Source organism: Bipolaris oryzae (assembly GCF_000523455.1).
Source record: "Bipolaris oryzae ATCC 44560 unplaced genomic scaffold scaffold_209, whole genome shotgun sequence".
In the NCBI taxonomy this organism is placed as follows: Eukaryota; Fungi; Ascomycota; class Dothideomycetes; order Pleosporales; family Pleosporaceae; genus Bipolaris; species Bipolaris oryzae.
This window is the reverse complement of record NW_006911485.1, coordinates 21,019-42,164: the sequence shown is the minus strand read 5'-3', so window position 1 is coordinate 42,164 and position 21,146 is coordinate 21,019. Positions and strand designations below refer to the sequence as shown.

The 21,146-nt window shown below is 52.5% G+C and overlaps 5 protein-coding genes across 5 annotated transcripts; 3 read left to right on the top strand and 2 right to left on the bottom strand.

Moving 5' to 3' along the window:
- Window positions 1-334: 334 nt before the first annotated feature.
- On the top strand, window positions 335-1,308 carry COCMIDRAFT_9246 (uncharacterized protein; the record flags this gene model as incomplete). The annotated part of the gene is made up of 2 exons (XM_007694317.1): window positions 335-527; window positions 593-1,308. 2 exons carry the CDS (start codon window positions 335-337, stop codon window positions 1,306-1,308), a joined length of 909 nt encoding a protein of 302 aa, XP_007692507.1.
- Window positions 1,309-6,245: 4,937 nt separating this feature from the next.
- Window positions 6,246-9,577, bottom strand: COCMIDRAFT_9245 (uncharacterized protein; the record flags this gene model as incomplete). Its single annotated transcript, XM_007694316.1, has 2 exons — window positions 6,246-7,425; window positions 7,488-9,577. The coding sequence occupies 2 exons, from the start codon at window positions 9,575-9,577 to the stop codon at window positions 6,246-6,248; spliced, it is 3,270 nt and encodes a 1,089-aa protein (XP_007692506.1).
- Window positions 9,578-10,099: 522 nt separating this feature from the next.
- Window positions 10,100-11,030, top strand: COCMIDRAFT_30178 (uncharacterized protein; the record flags this gene model as incomplete). Its single annotated transcript, XM_007694315.1, has 2 exons — window positions 10,100-10,216; window positions 10,497-11,030. 2 exons carry the CDS (start codon window positions 10,100-10,102, stop codon window positions 11,028-11,030), a joined length of 651 nt encoding a protein of 216 aa, XP_007692505.1.
- Window positions 11,031-18,229: 7,199 nt separating this feature from the next.
- On the bottom strand, window positions 18,230-19,097 carry COCMIDRAFT_40782 (uncharacterized protein; the record flags this gene model as incomplete). Its single annotated transcript, XM_007694314.1, has 6 exons — window positions 18,230-18,264; window positions 18,319-18,531; window positions 18,586-18,711; window positions 18,812-18,827; window positions 18,926-18,982; window positions 19,095-19,097. The coding sequence occupies 6 exons, from the start codon at window positions 19,095-19,097 to the stop codon at window positions 18,230-18,232; spliced, it is 450 nt and encodes a 149-aa protein (XP_007692504.1).
- A 455-nt stretch (window positions 19,098-19,552) lies between these two features.
- On the top strand, window positions 19,553-20,822 carry COCMIDRAFT_107403 (uncharacterized protein; the record flags this gene model as incomplete). The annotated part of the gene is made up of 3 exons (XM_007694313.1): window positions 19,553-19,575; window positions 19,626-20,155; window positions 20,209-20,822. The coding sequence occupies 3 exons, from the start codon at window positions 19,553-19,555 to the stop codon at window positions 20,820-20,822; spliced, it is 1,167 nt and encodes a 388-aa protein (XP_007692503.1).
- Between the last annotated feature and the right edge of the window lie 324 nt (window positions 20,823-21,146).

The window sequence follows — 21,146 nt, the reverse complement described above, 5'->3', positions numbered from 1 at the left end:
TTTGCTCGACAGTGTTTCTTGCGCGCCTCTTCAGTGGTGCTGGTAGCTCGGTTGGCAGGGATGTCGCTTCGCGGTCGCGGTCGCGGTCGCGTTCCGGGGTCGAGATTGCCATCTCTCCCACGCGTCCAGATCGCAAACTCCTGGGCATCCTAACTTATACACTCGCTCCCTAACTTATACACTCGCTTGCCTAGATTTTTACACTCGCTTGCAGAATTCCGAGTCTCTCTCTACTAACTACACTCGCTTTTAATCGTTCTATGTACAGTCGCTAGCGATTCCTAAGCTCGTACAATCTTCGGCAATATCTGTATACCAAGCCTTCGACTTTAACATGTTCAACCTCTCCACTATTGTCCTTATGGCATTTGCTGCATGCCACGCTTTCGGTAATTATATCGCCTATCTGTCTCCCGGGTGTGATGGCCCTGAACATAGCCTCGAATCGTATCGCGGTTGCGTTTCAGTGACAGACACGCGCTTGGCAGTGACAACAGTGGCTACAACGACTGAGCACCATCGCCTAGGTAAGCACTTGATCTTACCCTGCTTGAGTGTCATTATGCTAGTATATGGTGCTAACAAAATACAGAAGACATTGCTATCTTCGTTTATACTGGTACTTCATGTGATGGAAGCTACGCGCAACTGGAAGTAGGCATCTGTTATGAGATGGAGGGCTTCCACTCTGTAAAAGTAGTCTATCTTCCAGACAAAAAACCCGACGGCCTAGGAAACAGCCCGGCTATAGCAGACGCTCCATACATGACCTACCAAGGTTCTCCATTCGCAAACGCCCGCAGATATCGCCAAAGCCAGCTGAACCCGCAGAAGCCCATGCACAAGGAAATCGATCACCTTGTTGAAAACAGTAAACAGGGAGAGCACCGCATTTCTGACTGCCAAGATGACGTGGTTCTTAGTTCTATCCAGGACGAAGTGGTGCACTTGGTGAACAACCATCGAGTTGCCAATGGGTGCAGTAGACTCGCAACTGTCTCGCACCTCGCAAATGCCGCTCAGGGCCACTCGAACGATATGGCCTCGCGAGGATACTTTAGCCATACTACTCCCGAGGGAGTACCGTTTACGAACCGTATCCTGAACGCTGGATATAAATTCAGAAGCGCCGCCGAGAATATAGCAAAAGGGCAGACTAGTGCTGCCGACGTGGTAGAGGCATGGATGAAAAGTCCTGGGCATCGGGCTAACATTCTGGATTGCGCTCTTCAGCATACGGGTGTTGGGGCCGCTACAGGGTCGGATGGAAGTTGGTATTGGACTCAGGATTTTGCAAGTCCTGCGTGAGTTGGGAAGGGGTCTGAGCGTTGGTTTACCAGAGGAGAATCTCATGCAGGACCAAACAAAGTGGCTGTAGCGATGATAAAGAGCTTGCTCCTAGATGGCTGCACACACACACACACACACACTCACTTCCTACATCTATGCAACCATTCTGACATAGGTCGGACTCCTGAGCTATCACCCCATTTTCGCTACTCTTGACCTTGGGTCTACTTCAGCCTCTGAAGTTGACTCCTTTATGGCTAGTTTTAGGGTTGATGTACAACCACTACTATCACTTTTATTAAAATGACAACAAGCACACACATTATATCGTGTTATGCTCCTATGGTTTACTGAGCTGTCCGGCCGTGCGAACAACCTTGAACACCAAAACAGAAGCTTAACTTAAGCCTATTGAGCCACACAAAATAGCTATCAGTGCGACATTTTTAAGTTATGAGCTCTATAGGTCTTGATTATTGTATACGACTATCTATATTTTGCAAGGAGCTTGATTGCTCTGCTGTGTCGTGATCGAGAATTAAAAAGTGAGGGATCTAAGGCTCTCAGCAAGGAACTCATCTAAACAGTGATATTCGCCTAGCGAGTCCGTATAGAGGTCTTTAGAGATACGTCTTCAGATACGTCACGACAACCAGCCACGCCGACGCCAACGCCCCATCCTGCGGCAAAAGCAAAAAAACAAAGAACTCACACCCTCTGCTGGTCGGTCACCAGCACAGCCCCAAGCTGCCCAGAACCGACACCCTCCCCCAAGCTCCACCGATAACCACACCACACCCTTCAAGTGTGGAGCTTAGCCAAAACCTTCAATTCTCTTGGGGGTGTGCGGGGAAAAATCATGCGAGCCAAGATCCACGATGGGACAATACGCCGTTGTCCTTCCGCTCTCTGCTTCCCACCCCCCCAGCCCCGGGGGTACCACACCCACATTCCAAACCCATACTAAACCAAACAAGGGAGGCCTTTCGGGGTTTGGCCGGGGTGGTGGGAAGTCACAGATCGAAACCCGCTGCTCGGGGAGCGCGGCAGATGTGATACAAAAGAAAAAGGATGATAGCAAAAAGAAACAAAAAGCAAGGATGAGGTTGGTTGTTGAGTGGAGTGACTTTACGAAGCAAAGTGGCTGTGAAGGGGAGGGGGGGCGCTTGAATACGGATAGTAATATGACTACTTATGTGGGGTTTTAGCGGCCCGCCATGACGGACGGGAAGCAAGGCGTGGACCGACGTTGCTCCGCGCGCGTAGGTAGGTTTTGGAGCTCTTGGGGTGTGGATTACGTCGGTCTTGCTTAGAAAAAAACAAAACAAGAGAGAGTCGAGATGGGAAAAGAAAATAGGTAGAGCGCCGGAATAGGTTGAAAATGTGGATATTAATATCTTTGGGCGATTTTTTTCTTGCCCGTTTTCAGTTGTACGTGCAGGTAGACTTTTGGGGGCGAAAGGACTATTGTGGGTTCTCGAGTGCACTTGTAGAACGCCATTGTGTTGCTTCTTCAGCATGTACTTCTGTTTTGGGGTGTTCATTGTGTTTTCTTTTCCCGGTGTGACTCGTCGGTGAGGCCGTGGATACCGGGTATTGGGTATCGTTCATCGTTTCCTAATTCATGTAATACGAAGAAAAAAAAAGCGATAGCGACGCATATATATTAATACCAGACATGCTATTGCAAGTATTCCGGAGACCGGGGTTTAAAACTTACCAGATAATAGCATGATGATTACCCTGCGAAGTCGTCTATACACCCACCTACTTAATCATCACCCCTCCCCACATTCCGACTCGTAGACTAAAGGAAAATACCAACGTAACAATCCAATAATCGCTTGGTCTCATGCACAGATGCATGCGAACCCCTGGCCCCCGTGGCACTTAGCATTAGCATGCATATGTTTGCCTTTTCTCAAGCAAAAACAGGGCGATTGGATGAGAGGCCTTGCAGGAACGTATGGATCTAGCTTTCTGGCGCACCTGATTGCTGCACAGTCGGGATGGAACTTGTTTCGCGGCTAGCGTGTAGGGCTATCTCGATCGGAAGCAACGATGCGGTGAACGAATCCTACGGCAGGCGCCTTAGGCGAGGAAAGAAGAAGAGAAAACAAATAATATACCGTAATGAGAATAGCAACTGATGATGATGATGATGATGATTAGTATACCGAAGCACTCAAGGCGCAAATAGGAAATAAAAGGAAATAACGCCACCACTACATCTCCACAACAATGCATGTCGATATGTGTCGTGCCCATCGTGGAAAGAGAAGAATAAAAATGCACAAAGCGGTTGTTGCATTTTGACAACATAGCACACCACCTTTGTGCCCTGCAGCATCGGAAACTGCAGCGGACAACGGGCAATTGTCAAGGCAATGTCTTCTGGGATTGCCTAAGTGCATATTGTAATGACCATTCTGTGACGACAGAGGCGAGGGACAGCCGGCTCGTGTAACTACACCGGAATAGTCGTTTGGAAAGACCGTTTGTTATCATGCATACGCTCATACCCCCTGTCGAAACTCAGCCATGGTTGAAGATCATAGCCGAAATCCCGTCCGCCTCGCCTCGCCTCGCAATGGAAGGGAGACGCCGTGCCCAGGGTCTCAATGCACGTGCACTTGTCGATAGCGAAGGGCTTGTTTGCAGAAGGCCTAGACAAACGAAAAGATATTAGCAAGGGCAAGGGGGACAAAGATTAGCGAGACGACAGGAATCAAGACCGGAAGAGAATTGATGACGATCAAACGTGTAATGGAGAAGCTAAGTTGGAAAGTGTTTGATGTTTTGATCTGGAGGGTCTTTCGTATAGATGTGAGCGTTGATTGGCTGGTCTAGCCAGCATGTGCGAACCGTTCATTTGGTGCCAATTTACTTTTTTTTGTGCATCTGGATTTTCCAACATGTGCCGCGAGAATTTGCTTTGCATCGCCACCCTAAAGAGCGGGACAAATAGTTCGAAAAAAAGGAAGCAGGGATGCAGAAGTCGGGCCTCCTCTTGAAGCGCTTCTGCGTCTTCTTCTGTAACGGGTTGGAGAGAATTGGCCCGGGATATGGCCGCTCCTTGGATAAGTACATACCACCCCGCTTCCGCACGATGGTGATGTCTTTAGCTGACATTTGCGGCCAACTCTTTCCGAAATTGCAGAAAAGATGGCGTATCGAGGCTTCGCATGGGTAGCACGATATGTAAGACTTGGAGTATTGAATTTGGAGAATTAGATTTGGCCAGCCAACGCGGTACCGCTGTCGCGGGTCACGGGTGACTTGAGCGGGCTGAGTAACTCGCTTGTGTGGAGTTCAACGGGGCGAGGGGGGGGGGGGCTTGTCAAAAGGCCGGGATGAAACAGTTTCACAGCCTGGCATTTTTCTTGTCTTGACGGCTTTGATGTTCCCTCGGACAGGCTGCATGCGCCGCGTGGGCAGCCAGGATGGAGCCAGTAAAGTGAGAGGAAAGAAAGTGGGACAAGCACCCACATCACATGAGTGAGTGGGCTTGTTGGAGTGGATCTTGGCAAAGGATGTCAGTGGATTTGACGTCAGTAGTGACAATGGCCGTGCAAACGGGCTTACAACGGCCAGCCGCGATGTGGGAAGCCGGTAGATGCCAGGCACAGCCCGTGCAGCCGGAACTTGGGCTGAATACCATGTCTCAGGAACGGATCTGTGAGCGTAACACAGGCATTACGAGTCAAATATTCGATGTGGACTTGGTGCATTTGCTGTGTGCTCTGGCCGCACGACCCGTCCAACAACGGATAAGATGGACTAATCCCGAAAGTGGCAGGTCTTGAACTATTGCCATTACTTGCCCTATCCTGTCGCACACCTCCTGCCTGCAGACCCCAAGTCGGCGTCCACTTTGGCTTGGTTATTGCTGATCTGAATATATGCCATGCACAAAGGCCCCGCTCTCCATGGATTCCCGGTGTAGACAACAGTGGCTGAGTGAGAGAGAGAGAGAAAGAGAGGGATGAACAAGACCAAGACCGGCAAATAAACAAACAGATGCTTTTTTGGCAGCCTGCATAGAGCAGCGTGCATAAAGTCTAATGGTGTAGTTGTGTAATGTAAGATCGCCCGTCAGCGGGGAGGAGGAAGACGGTACGGGCTGCGTGGACACGGTACGGATGCGAAGCCTATATCCGAGTGAAGTTATAGGGAGTATAATGGGGCCGACATAAGGGTGAGGGGTAAAAGCCGCCGAGTGCGCCGAACAGGTCAATTTTACCGGAATTTGGTGCGTGTCAACTTGCCTGACAGCGGAAGTCACCGTGGATGGAGAGAGCAGGTGCTTCTGTCGCCGTATGGCGCCTTCCCAAGAGGTCGTCGCTTCTACTTCCAAGATCTAGATTCGCGGCGAATGCTACCTATGCATTTAGCATGTACGCATACAGCCGCCAACTAAGACACGCTGCCGCCAACACTTATCATGTCACATCCCGCCCAGACATTGAATTTTAATTCAAGGTAAAAAGGTAAAACATGCGATTCGTTCTATACAATCAGGGGTGTGATATTCGTGTGCATCTAAATAATTGTGTGTGTGTGTATATGTGTGTGAGTGTGAGTGTGCGTGTGTGTTTGTGTCTAGCCAATCAATCGCTAAGCACATGTGGTATCCTCTAAAACATAATGTGGTGATGGTGACGCCCAAGTCCTACTTTTTGTCAAGCCCAGCAAATCCGCGCAATACAAGGAGATCCAGACCGTGTTGGTATCATAAGCCGAAAAGGTATGCAAACGAAACAAAAGCCTCCCAAAAGGTAGCGCCAGAAGTCGGCTTAGACCCTACAATCGCCGACAAAAAAAAATAGTGTGGCCATGAAGAGTAGATAAAGGAAATAATAAACGAAACGTGAATAATAGAGCGAAAAGGATAGAGAATGATACAGGGTATATGCAGGCAAATACATAGTGCTCCTAAAGAGGACTGCACATCATTAATTCTCCTCCATCAATGCTTCTTGGTCTCCGGTTTCGCGCCAGTCGCGCGAGAGCTCGGACAGACGCTTGATGCCAGCAATGCGCTCTGCCCAGAGAGACTCGGCTGGAGACCTGAATGTATAGGCTCGTTGTGATGAAATAACGCCGATGGCTTGAAGTACCGCCTTGCGCGAATCCCGCCCAAACACAGCGGGGTGGTTGATCCACTCGAGGCTGGATTCGAGTTCTGCGTCAAGCGCATGCATGGTTCGTACATCAATTCCGGCAGCGGGCGTAAAGGGGCTGTCGGCGTGTGGTGAAGGTGTTCGTGCCCGAAGGTCCCCACTGGCGCTGTGCGTCGTGGGTGATGCTGATCCTGTGCTGCCGTTTGCACTGGATGGGTCGTTGCGTCTGTGGCCAGGGGGCGGAAGTGGCGGCAGACCGCCCTTGCCCAGTCCTTTGAGGATACTGCGGGTTTCCGTGAGCAAGTGATGAGCTCGTTCATGCTGGCCTCGTGAGACAAGCGTCAGTGCGCGTGTCAACATGTCTGACGTGAGCAACTCCATACGTCTCTGCACGACATGTGGGTGAGGCGGAATCGGAGGTGTTGGGGGAACCGCGGTAGAGTTCTTCCTGGTACTGGAAGGTAGTAGAGTAATGGCTAGTAGTGATGGCCGCGGCAGGTGCGCAAGGGAGCCTTCTCGAAGAATGTCACCATATGTGAGATCAGCCTGGATCAATGGTACTTCTTCAACACTGAGTGTGCGTGAGTCATCCTGGTCGAGTGGGCCTCCAAGGGCTTCAAGGCCGGATACAATTGTCTCCCAAGGATCCTGGGGAACCTGCTCTGGGGAACCTGTGTCTGGCGCAATGGCCAGTTGCACCAAAATGTCCCTCTTGTCGCCAAAGCGCAAGTCACCCAGCGAGGCTTCCGCATCTCGTCCAGTGGCTCGTTTAGTGATGTGTAGTGCGCCACTGATTTTGACAAACTTGGCAGGAGAGCCCTCTGGTAGTCGTAGTTTTAGCTTCACGTTTTGATGCGAAGTCGTCTGGAGGGAGCCCAAGCACCCGGCTGCGCACTCGCGAAGCATCATCCAGTCTTTGACGTAGGTGTAAGACGCCTTGGTTCGTGTCGAAAGTTCAATCATTGTGTCGGGCTTGTGAGTTAGTCCCAGGCCAAACGAGTGGATGGAGACCCTGGAGAAAGCACGTCAGTACTGCAAGGTTGTATTCGGTATGATACGGGGACTTGGACTTACTTGGCAGCCTCGGCGCGCGACACTACAAAGTCGACGCTTTCGGTATCTGAGACAGACGAGTCGCTAATGAGGAGAATAGACGAAAGGGGATTGCTCGACTTGCGTTGCATGAGCAAGTCCATGGCCACATTAGCTCCATCCACCACATCTGCACGGAGGCTCTTCTGTCCGACTGGGCGTATGGAGTCAAGCACCTTTGACCAGTCTCTCCACACTTTGCTGGTCATGCCGACAATAGGGACGCCGCCGCCACTTGAACCAAAGGTGACTAGGCCCATGCGATCACGCTCGCCTAGGTTGTTTACCAAGAAACGCAAGGTATCACGCAACAAATTGATTTTCAAGCCTTGCATGGACGAAGACACAGGGATGACGACGACGATGTCGACAGGGACATGTACCGAGGCACCGATGCGGGGTTCTGGCATGCCCGCGCGCGAAGTGCTATACTCTGTAGGCGCCGTCATGGTCGACCTGGCTGCGCCGTGAGAGGAATTGATGGATGAAACCCGCTTTGGTCGACGGTAGTCATCCTCTTCTGTTCCAGAGTTGTCCTGATCGTACTCGGGCATGCGGTTGGCGACAGGGAAGTCTAGACGAATGTCCATGAGGGCGCGGCGCCACAGCTCTAATTGACCGGGGTCCCGGAACTGCAAATGAAAGGCCGGGAGTTCTGCCACGGAGAGGCTGAGTGTTAGGATCAAGTTGTCAGGCGAGTGTTCGACCTGGTTGAGGTGCTTCTTGATGAGGATAGAGCCCTTGAGGGTGCATTTTGTCTTTTTTGTGGGCGATGCACCCTCCCACTGGGGCTGGTTAATCTTCTTCTCCTTGACGCAAATGAGCATCTCGGAGAAGAGATAGCACTCGAGTTCCTGCCATGACTGGCGGTCCTTGCCCACACGAATGTGGCCATGGAGTCGCAATTTGCCGAAACGCGAAAAGTCCAGACCGTGCCAATTGTCAACACGGGCATGGAGGTCCTCTGTAATCTCGTCCAAGACCTCTGCCGGTTCGTATTGGGGCTCTGATGGTCTGTTGTTTACGGGCGACTTGCTGCGGGCGTAACTGCTCTCAGCAACGCTGGCTACTGAGGGAAGGGCTGGAGCACTGCGCATGTCATCCGGGTCTGGGCGCCATTTTCCCTCGACGACTTCGACTGTGACGAGGCAAGTAAGACTCTGCTGTTGTCGTGATCTGCTCAGGGTGGGGAATTCGCTGCGCACAGTGACTGTTGGGGCGGGGATGGGGCTCTTGAGCATGGCGCGCGGGCTGCTGAGGCTGGTTTCCATGGATTGCACATCGTAGTCATGCCGCCGGCCATCGTGTGTGGGGGCATAGTCGTTGGACGAAGCAAGCCCTGTAGCGCCAGAGTCGCTGCGACCATGGGCACGGGAGATTGAACCACCTCTATCTGAACCACGGTCGCGGCTATGACTGCTATCCCGCTGGCGGCTGTTGTGGTGAATAGAGGAATACGAGGCTGAGGCATTGCTGCCATTGCGGGGACGGCCGTGGGACGCGTCGTCATGCCGCCTGTCTGATGAGACGGTCTGGCTGTCCCACGGGGTGGGGGTGTTTGAAGCGCTCCGATGGCCGTCAGAGTGCTGGGACGGGGCCGGGTCGCTCTGGACGGAACGCACAATGGTTGAGAGTTTCTCTGTCCCCACATCAGCATGGCTACTCGGCACAGCTTCTGGCGACGGCCTACCCAGATCTAGCACGTTTCCACCTCTGCTGGTATCAAGCGCTAGGGCGGCGTCGCATGTCGGGCAATGCTGCGACTCGAACTCGCGAATGTACTCGTAGAAGCATGCCTCGTGCGACACATGGCCACAGGACAGCTGCAAGATGCGCTCGCCCCGCAGCGTGTATTCGAGGTTCTCCTCGCAGACGCAGCATTCGCTACCAATGTAGGTCCTCTCACGGCGGGTCCGACTCTTTTCAATGTCCATGGCGCCCGTGCCAGCTCGGCCAGAGCGGGGAGGGGGCGCCTGCGAAGCAAGATTAACGTCGGAGCGATGGCCGTGGGAGTTGAAGGACTTTTGCGTGTGGCCGCTGCGCGAGTTGGGGCGGAACCCTAGAAACGACATGGGCGCGCCTGAGCCCCCAGACAGGCCGTGGTGGAAGTCGGGGAGGCGGTGGAGTGGCCAGGCCTAGCAGGCGACGTCGAGTGGAGGGCCTGAGGTGGATCGCGGGCGGTAATGGTGGTGGTGGTGGTGGTTATTGTGGTAGTAGTAGTGGTGGTGGTGGTAATGGTGGGAGGTGGGTTGGGGCAGTCGGGAAGGAGATGGTCGAGGGTTGGAGGTTGGAGGAGGGGTGCGGGCAGCAGGCAAAGAAAGGGTAAACGGGCAGGACATGGACGGGCAGGGCTGGCAGCTGGATCGCCTCACGCACGTTTCAGCATGGAGAAGGGCAGGCGGAGGATGGTCGAAGAGGCGGCGGGCTGGGTGGACCTTTAGGTTAGAGGCTCCAGGTACCGGCAAGCTGCGTGAACCGGGGTATTGCCATTGCGCCCGACACGCGATTCGAGCCGTGGCACACGGACGCCCATGGAGTAAGTCGACGGCCAATGCAGCCATGGAGCGCACAAGAGGGTGCCCCGAAGCGGATGCATGCTGCTGTCTGCAGCAGCTGGACTGGGGCCAGCGCTGCAGCGGGCCTGTCTGTGCCTGGTGGGGGGAATCCATGTGGGCATCCACCTGCGGCATGTATGTGTGGTGTGCGTGATGGTGCGTGAGCGTGTGTGAGCGTGTGCGTGCGCAAGTAGTACTACGACTATGTGAGTGTGTGTGGGTGTGTGTTTGCAAGCACCGCCCGACGCATCTCCCACTACCCACCCAATCCCTGTACGGGGCTCGACGGCGGTGCCCGGGCCCTGGCGAGCGACGACGTGCCGGCTAGCGGGCGAGGCCAAGCATGGGCAAGGGCAAGGGCCGGCAATAGGGAGGATTGGATCGACTCGTTTGTTATGTTCCATTCCCACTGATTCAGCCCGCTAACACTAACCAGCCCTCGCCCTCGCCCTCGCCCTCGCCCATGCCTGCCCATGCCCATGCTGGCGGGTCAGCGGCCGTTCGCAGTGCGCATCCCCCTCGGCCTGCTCGACTGGCCCGCGACGGCGGCGGAGCCAGAGCGATAGGAGAGAGAGCCCAGTCAGGAGACGGTCTCGCCCATGGGCTTGGTGCTGCTGGTGCTGCCCACACAGTCAGACACGGTATTGACCATCGACACGCAGACACGCCCACAGACTACCACGCTACACGCTACACACTACACACTACACACTACACACTACACACTACACACTACACACTACACACACGACAGAGACAGACAGGCGACATGCACATCGCCATCGCCGTCGCCGTCGCACCTTCTCCTGGCTTCGTCCGCCTGCTTCTGTGGCTTGCCACTATACATCACGCTAGAAGCCTTCGTCGGCTCATTGGAATCGCCCTCCTCCCGCCGGCTCGCCATCGAGTCAGGCTCGCCTGGCAAACTTTTGCCTTGGGCGTGCATACGACGGACAAGCTCCGCTTCTAGAAAACCACGCCCGTTCACGCCCGTCTTTTCACTGAGACCCGGCCCTGAGAATAGACTCGATCCCTGAGAGACAATAAACCCCATCCCGCATACACGACACACGGCTCCCAAGCGGAGCGACAAAGTCAGGTGATGCCATCTTGGCCACGCCCATCCATGCCATGTAATGTACCGTACTTACTACATACTTCTACGACATACTTCTACTACTGCATACTTACACACACACACACATCGCTGCCATCGATCGTAGCATCTCTGCATCCACCGGGGCTCCAAACTGCTCCTCGGGTGGCTTGCGCCCATGCAACCACAACGCCTCTCTACACCTGCCCCATCGCTCCTCAATGACGAGGTGGTGTGGTGTGGTGTGGTGTGGTGGTCCCTGGATCTTCCGGCCCCGTGCGGGTCCTCGCGCAGTCGCCAGCCTCTGGCGCCCTCCTCGATTCGTGCACATGATGACGGAATCACCATAGCCGCCATCCCCAACGCCAACAACCTGCTCTCACCCACCACCTCACTGTCGCAACAACCTGATCTCCGGATCTACGGCAGGGCACATCACCCACTACCATCCTTAGGCGTCCACTCTCAACCTGCAAGCTTGCCTAGCTACCCTCTGCTCAAAGTCATGCACACGACTCCGACCGCCCACTTGCCTCGTATTCTCCCCGCCGCCAGTCTCGTTTCGTCCGTCTCCCTCTCCAAACTGTACCCTCTTCAGGTAATGCACGCATTCTTCTTTTCTTCCTCCACCCTATCCCAATGACAGAAGCTTCTTCGCCCTGTTTTTTTTTCCCGGGACTGGTGCCGATTCGCTCTCTGCGTTAGTTGCTCAAGCGGCATCCACTTGGCGCCAGCAAGTGGGCGGTAGATTTAGAGCCATGCAGAGCCAGCCTCCGCTCATCGTCCGCAAAAAGACTTATTGGCTATGCGCAAGCGAGCCAAGGTCCATGTTACATTATATTACCGTATGTCTACGTGTCTGTGTACTGTACGCCAGTATGCACTCTAGCAACAGTTTTCTCAATGACAAGCCAACTCACCGTCCAGAACGACATCTGAATCGCACATGCGGCACGCCTCGCTTGCTGTGGATCATTCTGCCGAACTCATATGTAATGTGTACAGTAGTCTCGGGATGCTTTCCTCGAGCCTTTCAAGCACTTCTGCCCAACACAGGGCACATGTTCTTCAAGGCCATCCAGGACATGGGCCACTTTCGGAACTCGACTACTTACAATCACCAAGCTGGTGCCGGTGCTGCCCATGGCACCATCGTGATCGCCAGGGATGCTCGCCGTTACTTTTCTTCTCTTTCGCACAACCGTTCTTCCCGTTCAACGCAGGGCTAGGAGGAAGCCGGCTTGTCAAACCTAACTTGCAAAAGCTTCTACAAACCAGGGCGAGCATCTATCCTTAGATTCCTGCCACTGTGTCCGCTTCTTCCTTGATGCCGCGTCCCTTGTTTCCATTAACCGACTTACGGCAATACTGCACACATCATTGGGCAGCCTGGCGTTCTCGCTACACATTTACTATCACATCAAAAGGGGATCACTATTGAAAGAACAGGGTCAGGTGTGCGATATGGCCCGAGCGTTTCCACGTGGCCGCTTGGCCGTTTGGCCTAATTTGGACACATCTGATGTCATCTTGCAATGGCGCCTTATCGCTTGAGATATTAGCCTTTTGAGACGACACACTACCAACTGAAAAGGGGCCTTGCGCGAGTGTCGCAACATCGGTACACCAGTACAGCACCCACGGGTGTGTGCCGTTATACAATACCGGTGTCACTTCGGTGCTCGCAGACATCCCATGTGACTCGTATTCCAAAACCAACGCTACTACTTTACTACGCCAGTTGGAACTTCCCCAAACAACCGCCCCATTGGACCCTCAGCAGCTTCAAATTCTCTGTCTCAGTGGGGTAACTAACCACGGTGTTCCTTGCTCTCAAGACGCAGAGCTTCGAGGCAGTAGTTCAATACGATGCACCTGCAGCAATACCTCTGGGCTACTTACTAGGCTGACCCTGCATGCCTAGGCAGCCACCGGACATTTCTGAAAGAGGGGTATGGTCTGGTTCCGGGACGGAACGTTTAGTTCAACAGATACGGTCGGAGACGACTCCGCTTACGATTTTCAACCACGGTTCGACTGCCCAATCGTCTTCCTAGGTACCACCCCTAGGGGCCGTGTTAACATTTTACACAAGCCCTACGAAATCGAGATTCAGGAGTATCCTAAACGGACATCATCTGGTGTACGCAGTATGTTTCTTGGGCGTTGATGTACGATTGAGGAATAGCTCAGAGTCACCAAGAACAAGCCGCGGTAGTGGTCACTGCATACATACATGCCTCGGCTACTGCCCCGACTACACAGCACGTATGCAGCGGTAGCGCTTTGTCGCGTCCAAGGCTGCTGGATTTGCCAAAGCTGAGGTATTGTGACTGGCCTCAGGCAATTTACTATCCGATGTCTATCACACGGCCCAAGTAATGCAGAGAAACTTATGCAATATGACAGCGTAAAGTTTGGCACTTGGAGCCCAACATGATGGGACATGTCGGGGCTGCCACCAGGGGAGCGGCTCTACTCTCTTGTCGTCCTCATTCCTGAGTTTCGAGTCTGCACACGCAAGTGTGAAAGTCGTAGTAGTAGTCGTACTACACCCGTCTTGCTATTCAATCGTAAGGCACTAGCCCAAAGTGGACCCAGCCCCAGCACTGCCACCCAACGATCTCGCCATGCTTACTGTACGCAAACCCAAGTTGGTTGGCAATGGACAGGTCCCTGTAATGTCTGTGATTTGTCTCAAAGATTGGTGCAAGGTCGGTGCCAAATCTCGACTTTGCCTAGGAGTTTTGGGGGAACAGCTGTATCGTGCAAAATTCCACCACCGCTCATTCCAAGCTTTCCAAGCTTCCCAAGCTTCCTACAGAAATTCTCCGATGCACCCGTTGAATACTTAGGGCTGGCATCGATGGTGCAAGTCTATTATCCCCGCCACGTGTGCGGAGGAAAAGTAAACTTTGTTCGTTCGATATTCTTGCTGACCAAACTTAATGCGCACGCACTCCATGCAACGTTCGTTGGTTATCGACTACGTACGGTTGACCATCGCCCAGAGCTTAGCTAACGTCGATCTATTGTATGACGACGCGAGCACCCCCTCTCCGCACGAAAAAAAATGGCACATTTTTGCTGCGCTATCCCTCGTTTAGAAGTGTACCATTTTTTTCGTGTAAAGGGGATGCGAGGACAGTGCAAGCCAACACACTCACTTAGATCTGCCACTTCTCGCTAACCGAGTCAGCCGTTCAATATAAGTCCCGATCTTCAAAGACGACCTTTGCACTTGGATCGGATTATTGATCTGACCTGTCAATCTGTGGCATCGCATCGCTTTCAGATTACACTAAAAAGAGAACCTTGAGAGCAATGGTCTAGACTGGATAGCCCAGAGGCCCCTGTTTGCCTGCAATGCGAAACACCCGGATCATGGTCCTTCAGCCACCGCGTCCTTTTCATCTCGTCAATGCATTATTCTCCGTCGCCTTCAATCTGACCAGTACTGCTTACAGCTACCTTAGCTCCGTCTGGACAGCCGTTGCCAACGTGTATTAATGGAACAAGGCTGACTTCACGTGTGGCACTATTACAGGGCTGTACCTAGTGAGACAGCCACTCGGCTGCTAATACCACGCTGCCTCTACTTCGTCGCATACTGGTGGGAGCAAACCTTCTAGGGAGCAAGAAAGACCATAATAACGATAACAATATGGAAATGCTACGAAAACTCACCGATGACGTAGGTTTTGACTTTGTCCAACATTTCTCCCATTTTAGCCGGGTATCACCTTCCTTCATGTGTATCGGGTTGTTGTTGTCCTGTACTCTTAGTGCATGCCAAACTATGCCATTCTAATTCTATCCTTCGCATTTCTTTTCACCGCAGCTGCCAGGAAGATCTCTTATCAATCTAAGTTTGTCTGCCCTGACCTTGTTGCATTAATCACCAGTTCTCAGCCCAGCAAGGGTTTTCTCTTCCCCGCACACACAAGAAAAGAAAAGCCACAATAGACTTGCAACGCGTGGACAGTGACGCTGACATATAGTCCAGGAATCTGGATATACAATCCCATTTGTTGGGTTCTGGCTTGTCTCAGTTGCATCCTTGCAACAGCTGTCATTTGTCATGTACCTTGTATGGGTATATATCCTTGGCGCACTTAACGTATCCCTCCCATCTCCCTCTCGCCGATACCAGTTTCCCAGTCTCAGTATGAACCAGCTTCTCAAGCATAGCCGGGGGGTCCTAGAAACCACGTTGGTCACGATCGGGATCTTGACAGCGGAAGCACCAAGTCATGCTACACGTTAATACAAGCAGTGATGTTATAAAACGCCCATTAACGGTCACAATATTCGGTACAAAAATAAAGCCTATGTATGAACATCAGGTTTGTAAATCCTCTCGGCACATATCCTCCGGTATCCTTCCCAACGTCAAACACAACGACTCAAATACCCTGATCGCCACCAAACAAGTCTCTCCGCAAAATAAGGAAGCATAATTCCCCGAAATCACATTGCATACAAGAAACACAGCCATCGGGATCGTCAATCCTCCGAATATGTAAAGTAACACGAAGCTGCACTAACCTTCCTCCCCCGCCCTTCCCCGTCTGACATCCGACATCCGCGCAAGAGCAAAAACCCGCGATAGTGGAAGAAAAGGAAAATGAGAGAGAGAGGAAGAGAAAGTAATGCCGTAAAAGGCCGATCTACCCGTCTTCCCCGGTATCAGCTAATTCGCATCTTCACATTTCAATACCAATCAAGTGCAAGATGCGCATGTCTCTACACTTACTTAAGCCCATACCCCCAGGGGAGAGCGCACACTCGGATGCCGTGATCCGCAATACTATTCCCGAGAACCGAGCAAGGCCAGCAAGGAAACCCCGTGGTCCTCGACCGCCGCGTCATCTCATACCGGCTTCATCCGCATCATCCAAGACAACGATGCAACCAGTGGGGGTGCAGTCGGAGTTGGGGGTCATGTGTGGGGGGTTACGGAGGTACTCCAACAACACCATGCCCATATACGATGACCCTTGCACTATAACGACAACATAGAATGACGAGTCATTGTACGATCATATCCTAAAACGGGTATTCGGGCGATGATGATCGTTAGCACGGACATCGCCTTTTCTTTCTCCTCTCTCTTTTCTTGCCTTTCCCAATTTTCTTGGCTACGTCTGTATGCTTACGCAGGGAAAGGTGTAGCGAGACTAAGAAGTCAGGGGGTTAAGGGAGGCACGTACGAACACGTCGCGTACGTATTGTAACACAAAAGGAAACTAAGTAAGTAGTGCCGCGGTTTAAAAGGAAGAAAGGGTAATGATGCGGTGCTAATACGTGCGGGTTTTCTCTCCGTTGTTTCCGCTTCGTTACATATGTGGGGGGTTTTGTCTTCTGGCACTAGATGTACTTTGGTTATAGTGGTGCAAGAGGGAAATACCGAGAGTGGAGAAAAATATTAAATCTAGATCTTTATGTTTTTTTCATTTTCTATATCGTTATTAACGTACATCAAGGGATGCCGGACAACCTCTAACATACTTTCCCACAACGCTATGGCACAGACGATATCTTGAAACCCGGGTTTTTGCCGTGAGGTAATTATCACCGATCCTCCTCTCATGGAAAAAAAAAGAGAGAGAGACACACACACACAGATACCCCCGATGAATATCAAAACCCATATATACCTCATTCGCTCAGTTTCTCGGTGGAAAAATCGGACCAAACATAGACGCAAGTCGTTGATGCAACCTCACCTCGTGTTTATCAGCCATCTGCAAACGGAACGGCGCCCAACATCCATACAAATCTCCTCTTCCACATATGGAAAGAGCAGAGAGAAGAAAAAAAAGGATAGAATTGCCGATGCAAATCCTCACTTAAACCACCAAAAGAAGCATGCCAAGTATGTAAGCAAGCAAGTAAGCCGGGTATACTTGTCGCAAAAAAAAGAGCAGACTAAGTTTGATCTACGTTTCTATACGATGCACGCAACATACATACCCACGAATACATGCACACACACACACACACACACACACACACAGAGAGAGAGAGAGAGAGAGAGAGAGAGAGAGGTAAGTTCATACATACCGGATGCAACAGACCGAGAAAATGTGCATCTTTCGGGGAAGGGGAAAAAAAAAGGCAGGCTTTCCCAACCCTCACCACCTACTTTGCTCCACCCAAAAGCATCCATCATTTCCGTGTCATGTCAGGTAAGTAACAATCGGAATTCACACCCCTTCCCCCTTCCGTTCCGTTCCCCCCTCCCCCCCCCTGATGTGCCATGACAACCCAAAAACTCCTCGGAGACAAACAGAGCGTCCATCTTTTACCGCAAACAAACTTCTCCCCCACACCCAACAAAAAAAAATCCCATAAACTTAGACTTCATCGTGATGCGAGCGTTTTTTTCTTTTGGGGAAGGGGGGAGGGGGGGGAGGTCATGGCGAGAGTCGCAATCACCCAGTTTTGTCGAGAGAAGAAGATCGCAATATACCGTTTCAATAAGGCCCCATAAGTAAACGCAAGTCAGCGGTCAAATACGAAAAGGGACCATAAAAAAAAGAGAAAGAGAGAGAGAGAGCACAGGGCTTTTCTTGGTCTTTGAGGAAGGGGGAGGGTCAGAAGTTCCCCCCCGTTCAGAGGACCACCGTGCAGTCCCGTTCAGGAACCCCGTTCAGTCTTGTCTTGTCTTGGTCCTTGAGCTGACCTGACCTGACCCACACATGGCCAAGAAGAGGAGTCCAAGCTCACAACCTGCTGCACCGCCTCATCAAAGGGCCCTGCAGCAAATTGTGGCTAAGCCATCTTTTTTTAAGAAAGAGCCTTGCCCTGTGCGAGGCTTACCCACTTTTTCCAAACAGAATCAACACAAAAATGGCACGTGAGAATGAATTGAGTAAGTAGGTTATGTATTTGAGCCGTCTCTCAGAGATGCTGGCAATACAGCCAAACCAGCTCGCCTTGCTAACAACTGGATCCACCGTACAAAGACACGAAAAAGCCCAATTTGACTCTTGGCTCATCGCTGTCAACCCTCGGCCGTCTCACTGTCATGATGCATGTATTCGTTCAAACCCCGCTATTTCGAATGCTTATTTCTGCATCATCAGCTGGACGAACTCGTTGTCTATTTCGTGTTAGTCTGGTAGGTTCCCAATCATAAATGCCAAAAAACACCTACAGTCAATACGGCCGTCACCGTCCTGATCGGCCTCCCGGATCATCTCGTCAACCTCGTCATCAGTCAACTTCTCGCCAATGGAGGTCATGACGTGGCGCAGTTCAGCAGCGGAGATGAAGCCGTTGTTGTCGCGGTCAAAGACCTTGAAGGCTTCCCGGATCTCCTCCTCGGAGTCGGTGTCCTTCATCTTGCGGGCCATCATGGTGAGGAATTCTGGCATTACGTCAGCGAGGCCGTAATGGGCTCAGAGTCGGCAGGCCGACGTACCTGGGAAGTCAATGGTGCCATTGTTGTCGGCATCAACCTCGTTGATCATGTCCTGAAGCTCAGACTCGCTGGGGTTCTGGCCGAGCGAGCGCATGACGGTGCCGAGCTCCTTGGTGGTGATTTGGCCTATGGCGCAACGTGGTCAGCCTCGTGTCCTGTTTGTATCGAGGGGTAGTGGCTTCGGCGCAGAGCATGCGAGCGTGGATTGGGCACAGGGGGTACTGACCATCGCCATCCTTGTCCTGCACAAGAAAACACATGTTAGCAACATGTCCACGAGGCCATGGACGGAATGCTAGGCAGCCGCGCGTCACTGACGAGGGGAGGGGTAGAGACTTACGAAGAGGGAGAACGCCTCCTTGAACTCGGAGACTTGCTCCTCAGTAAGGGAATCGGCCTAGAGTGTCGTGTCAGCGATGCGCGATGGGGGCGTGGGCGGGGGGCCGCAGTTGTGTATAGGAGGGCGGGGTATGTTTTGGCAGAAAGCGAGGAAGCGCGGGGCTACAGACCATGGCTGCTAGGAGGGGTGCGGGTGGTGGAGGTGGGAAGATGGGTTGGTGGTGGTCAGGAACTCAATTAGGGGGGTGCCTGGATGGGAGCCAACTGGCGATATATAACAGAGGGCGCAGGTGCGGTGTGAAGGAGGTCTCTAGGCGTGTTTGCGGCTGGAGAAGATGGGCTGAAGTGGAGCTGGACTGTCAGCCAGCCGGCCTAGTGCCGCCTCGCTGTTGGGAAGGGGCCGCTCGCTGCCGCTTCAGGCAAAGCGCCCCCGTTGCACAACCACTGCCCAGACACACGGCCACGATTGCATGCGCCTCATATCAAACGCCCGTCCACCCTCGCCCACCGCTGCCTTGGCCGCCGTACGTCCATACGTCCAGACTGCATAAGTACTTACACACCCGCTATACACAGCCTGCCTGGAGCCCTACCATGACACAGCCCCGTTGACCCTCGCCAGCCCATCATGTGGCGGGACCGGACCAACCTGTACGTCGCCAAAGCTACGCTGCCTCGCTGCTGCTGACGTAGCCACTTAGCTTTATCTCGTACCGCCAGTCGTACTCCCACCACCCCCAGAAGAAGAAGACGCGCTATGGTGTCCCCGGCTCCAATGGCTTTGGCGACAGCAGGCGCATGTCCGAGGAGCGCCAGGGCCTCATCCCAGCCTTCGAGGACGACGGCGATGCCGTTATAGAGATGGACCTGCTGCCGCCGCGCTGGCTTGACATGCAGGACGAGGTCACCCAGCACCTGGCTGAAATAGCAAAGCAGACGCGCAAGCTCGACCAGCTACACCAGAAGCACGTGCTTCCCGGATTTGATGATGAGGATGTCAAGAAGCGCGAGGAGCGCGAGATTGAGCAAATCACCCAGGCCATCACCCGCCTTTTCCAGAAATGCCAACAGGCCATCAAGCGCATAGACATCATGGTCCGCGAGGCCAAGCAGCAGGGCAGCATCAACCAGGGTGAAGAGGTCATGGCCCGGAACCTCAAGATCTCGCTTGCCTCGCGTGTCGGCGAAGTGAGCGCCATGTTTCGCAAGAAACAGGCCGCCTATCTGAAAAGTGAGACTGTTCCTTTGCCCTATGCTACATGTCATGCTGATGTCTTTCCCTAGAACTCCGCGACCTCGGAGGCTTCACTTCGCCCTTCCGCTCTGCCACGCCGGTACAGAATCCCTACAATGACCCTGCGCTACAAGAATCCGATGCCGACCGTTCCTTCTCTCAATCCACACTACTCCAAACGAAACAACAGCGCATGCGCCACGACCCTAACGAAGCTTTGATAGCTCAGCGGGAGCGTGAGATCGAGGACATTGCCCAAGGCATTATCGAGCTGGCAAATATTTTCCAAGAGCTCCAGACCATGGTCATCGACCAAGGCAGTATGCTGGACCGAATAGACTACAACGTCGAAAACATGTTCAGAGATGTCAAAGAGGCAGACAAGGAGCTCAAGGTAGCTTCCGGGTACCAGAGACGAAGTATAAAGCGCAAGATCATGCTGCTGCTTGCCATTCTCATTGCAGGTGTGTTCATACTACTATCGCTCAAGTTGAGCAGGAAAGGCGGTGATGGAGTGTCTGCTGTTCCCAAAGTCCCAGATATCCCACCAGCGACGGCAGTAAAATCCAGACGGCAGTCAGTAACGACGCAAACGAATCGAATCTGGCATAGAAGAAAACGACGGTTGTGGCAGGACCCTATACGAGATCCTTTGATCCTCTGAGGACGATTTCCTACATAATTATAGTAAACAATACCTAAATACTTCCATCTTGTCCTTTCACCTTTCTGCATGTGATGCTGATCAAAACCAATATGTCGATTGGAAAGTCAGTCTTGTTTCTACCAACACGAGTAGTTGAACACTTATGCGAGCCCAGTATTTAACTGGTATTGGTGATATAACTTTTGCATGCGCAGGCTTTATCGTGTCGCAGACTAGATCAAGTATACAACATTCTAACTCTTCCCAAGACACTTCAAAGGAAAGCTATACCAGAAGAAGAGTTCGTATATTAAGCACTTGTTTTTTTTTGAACAAAAACCG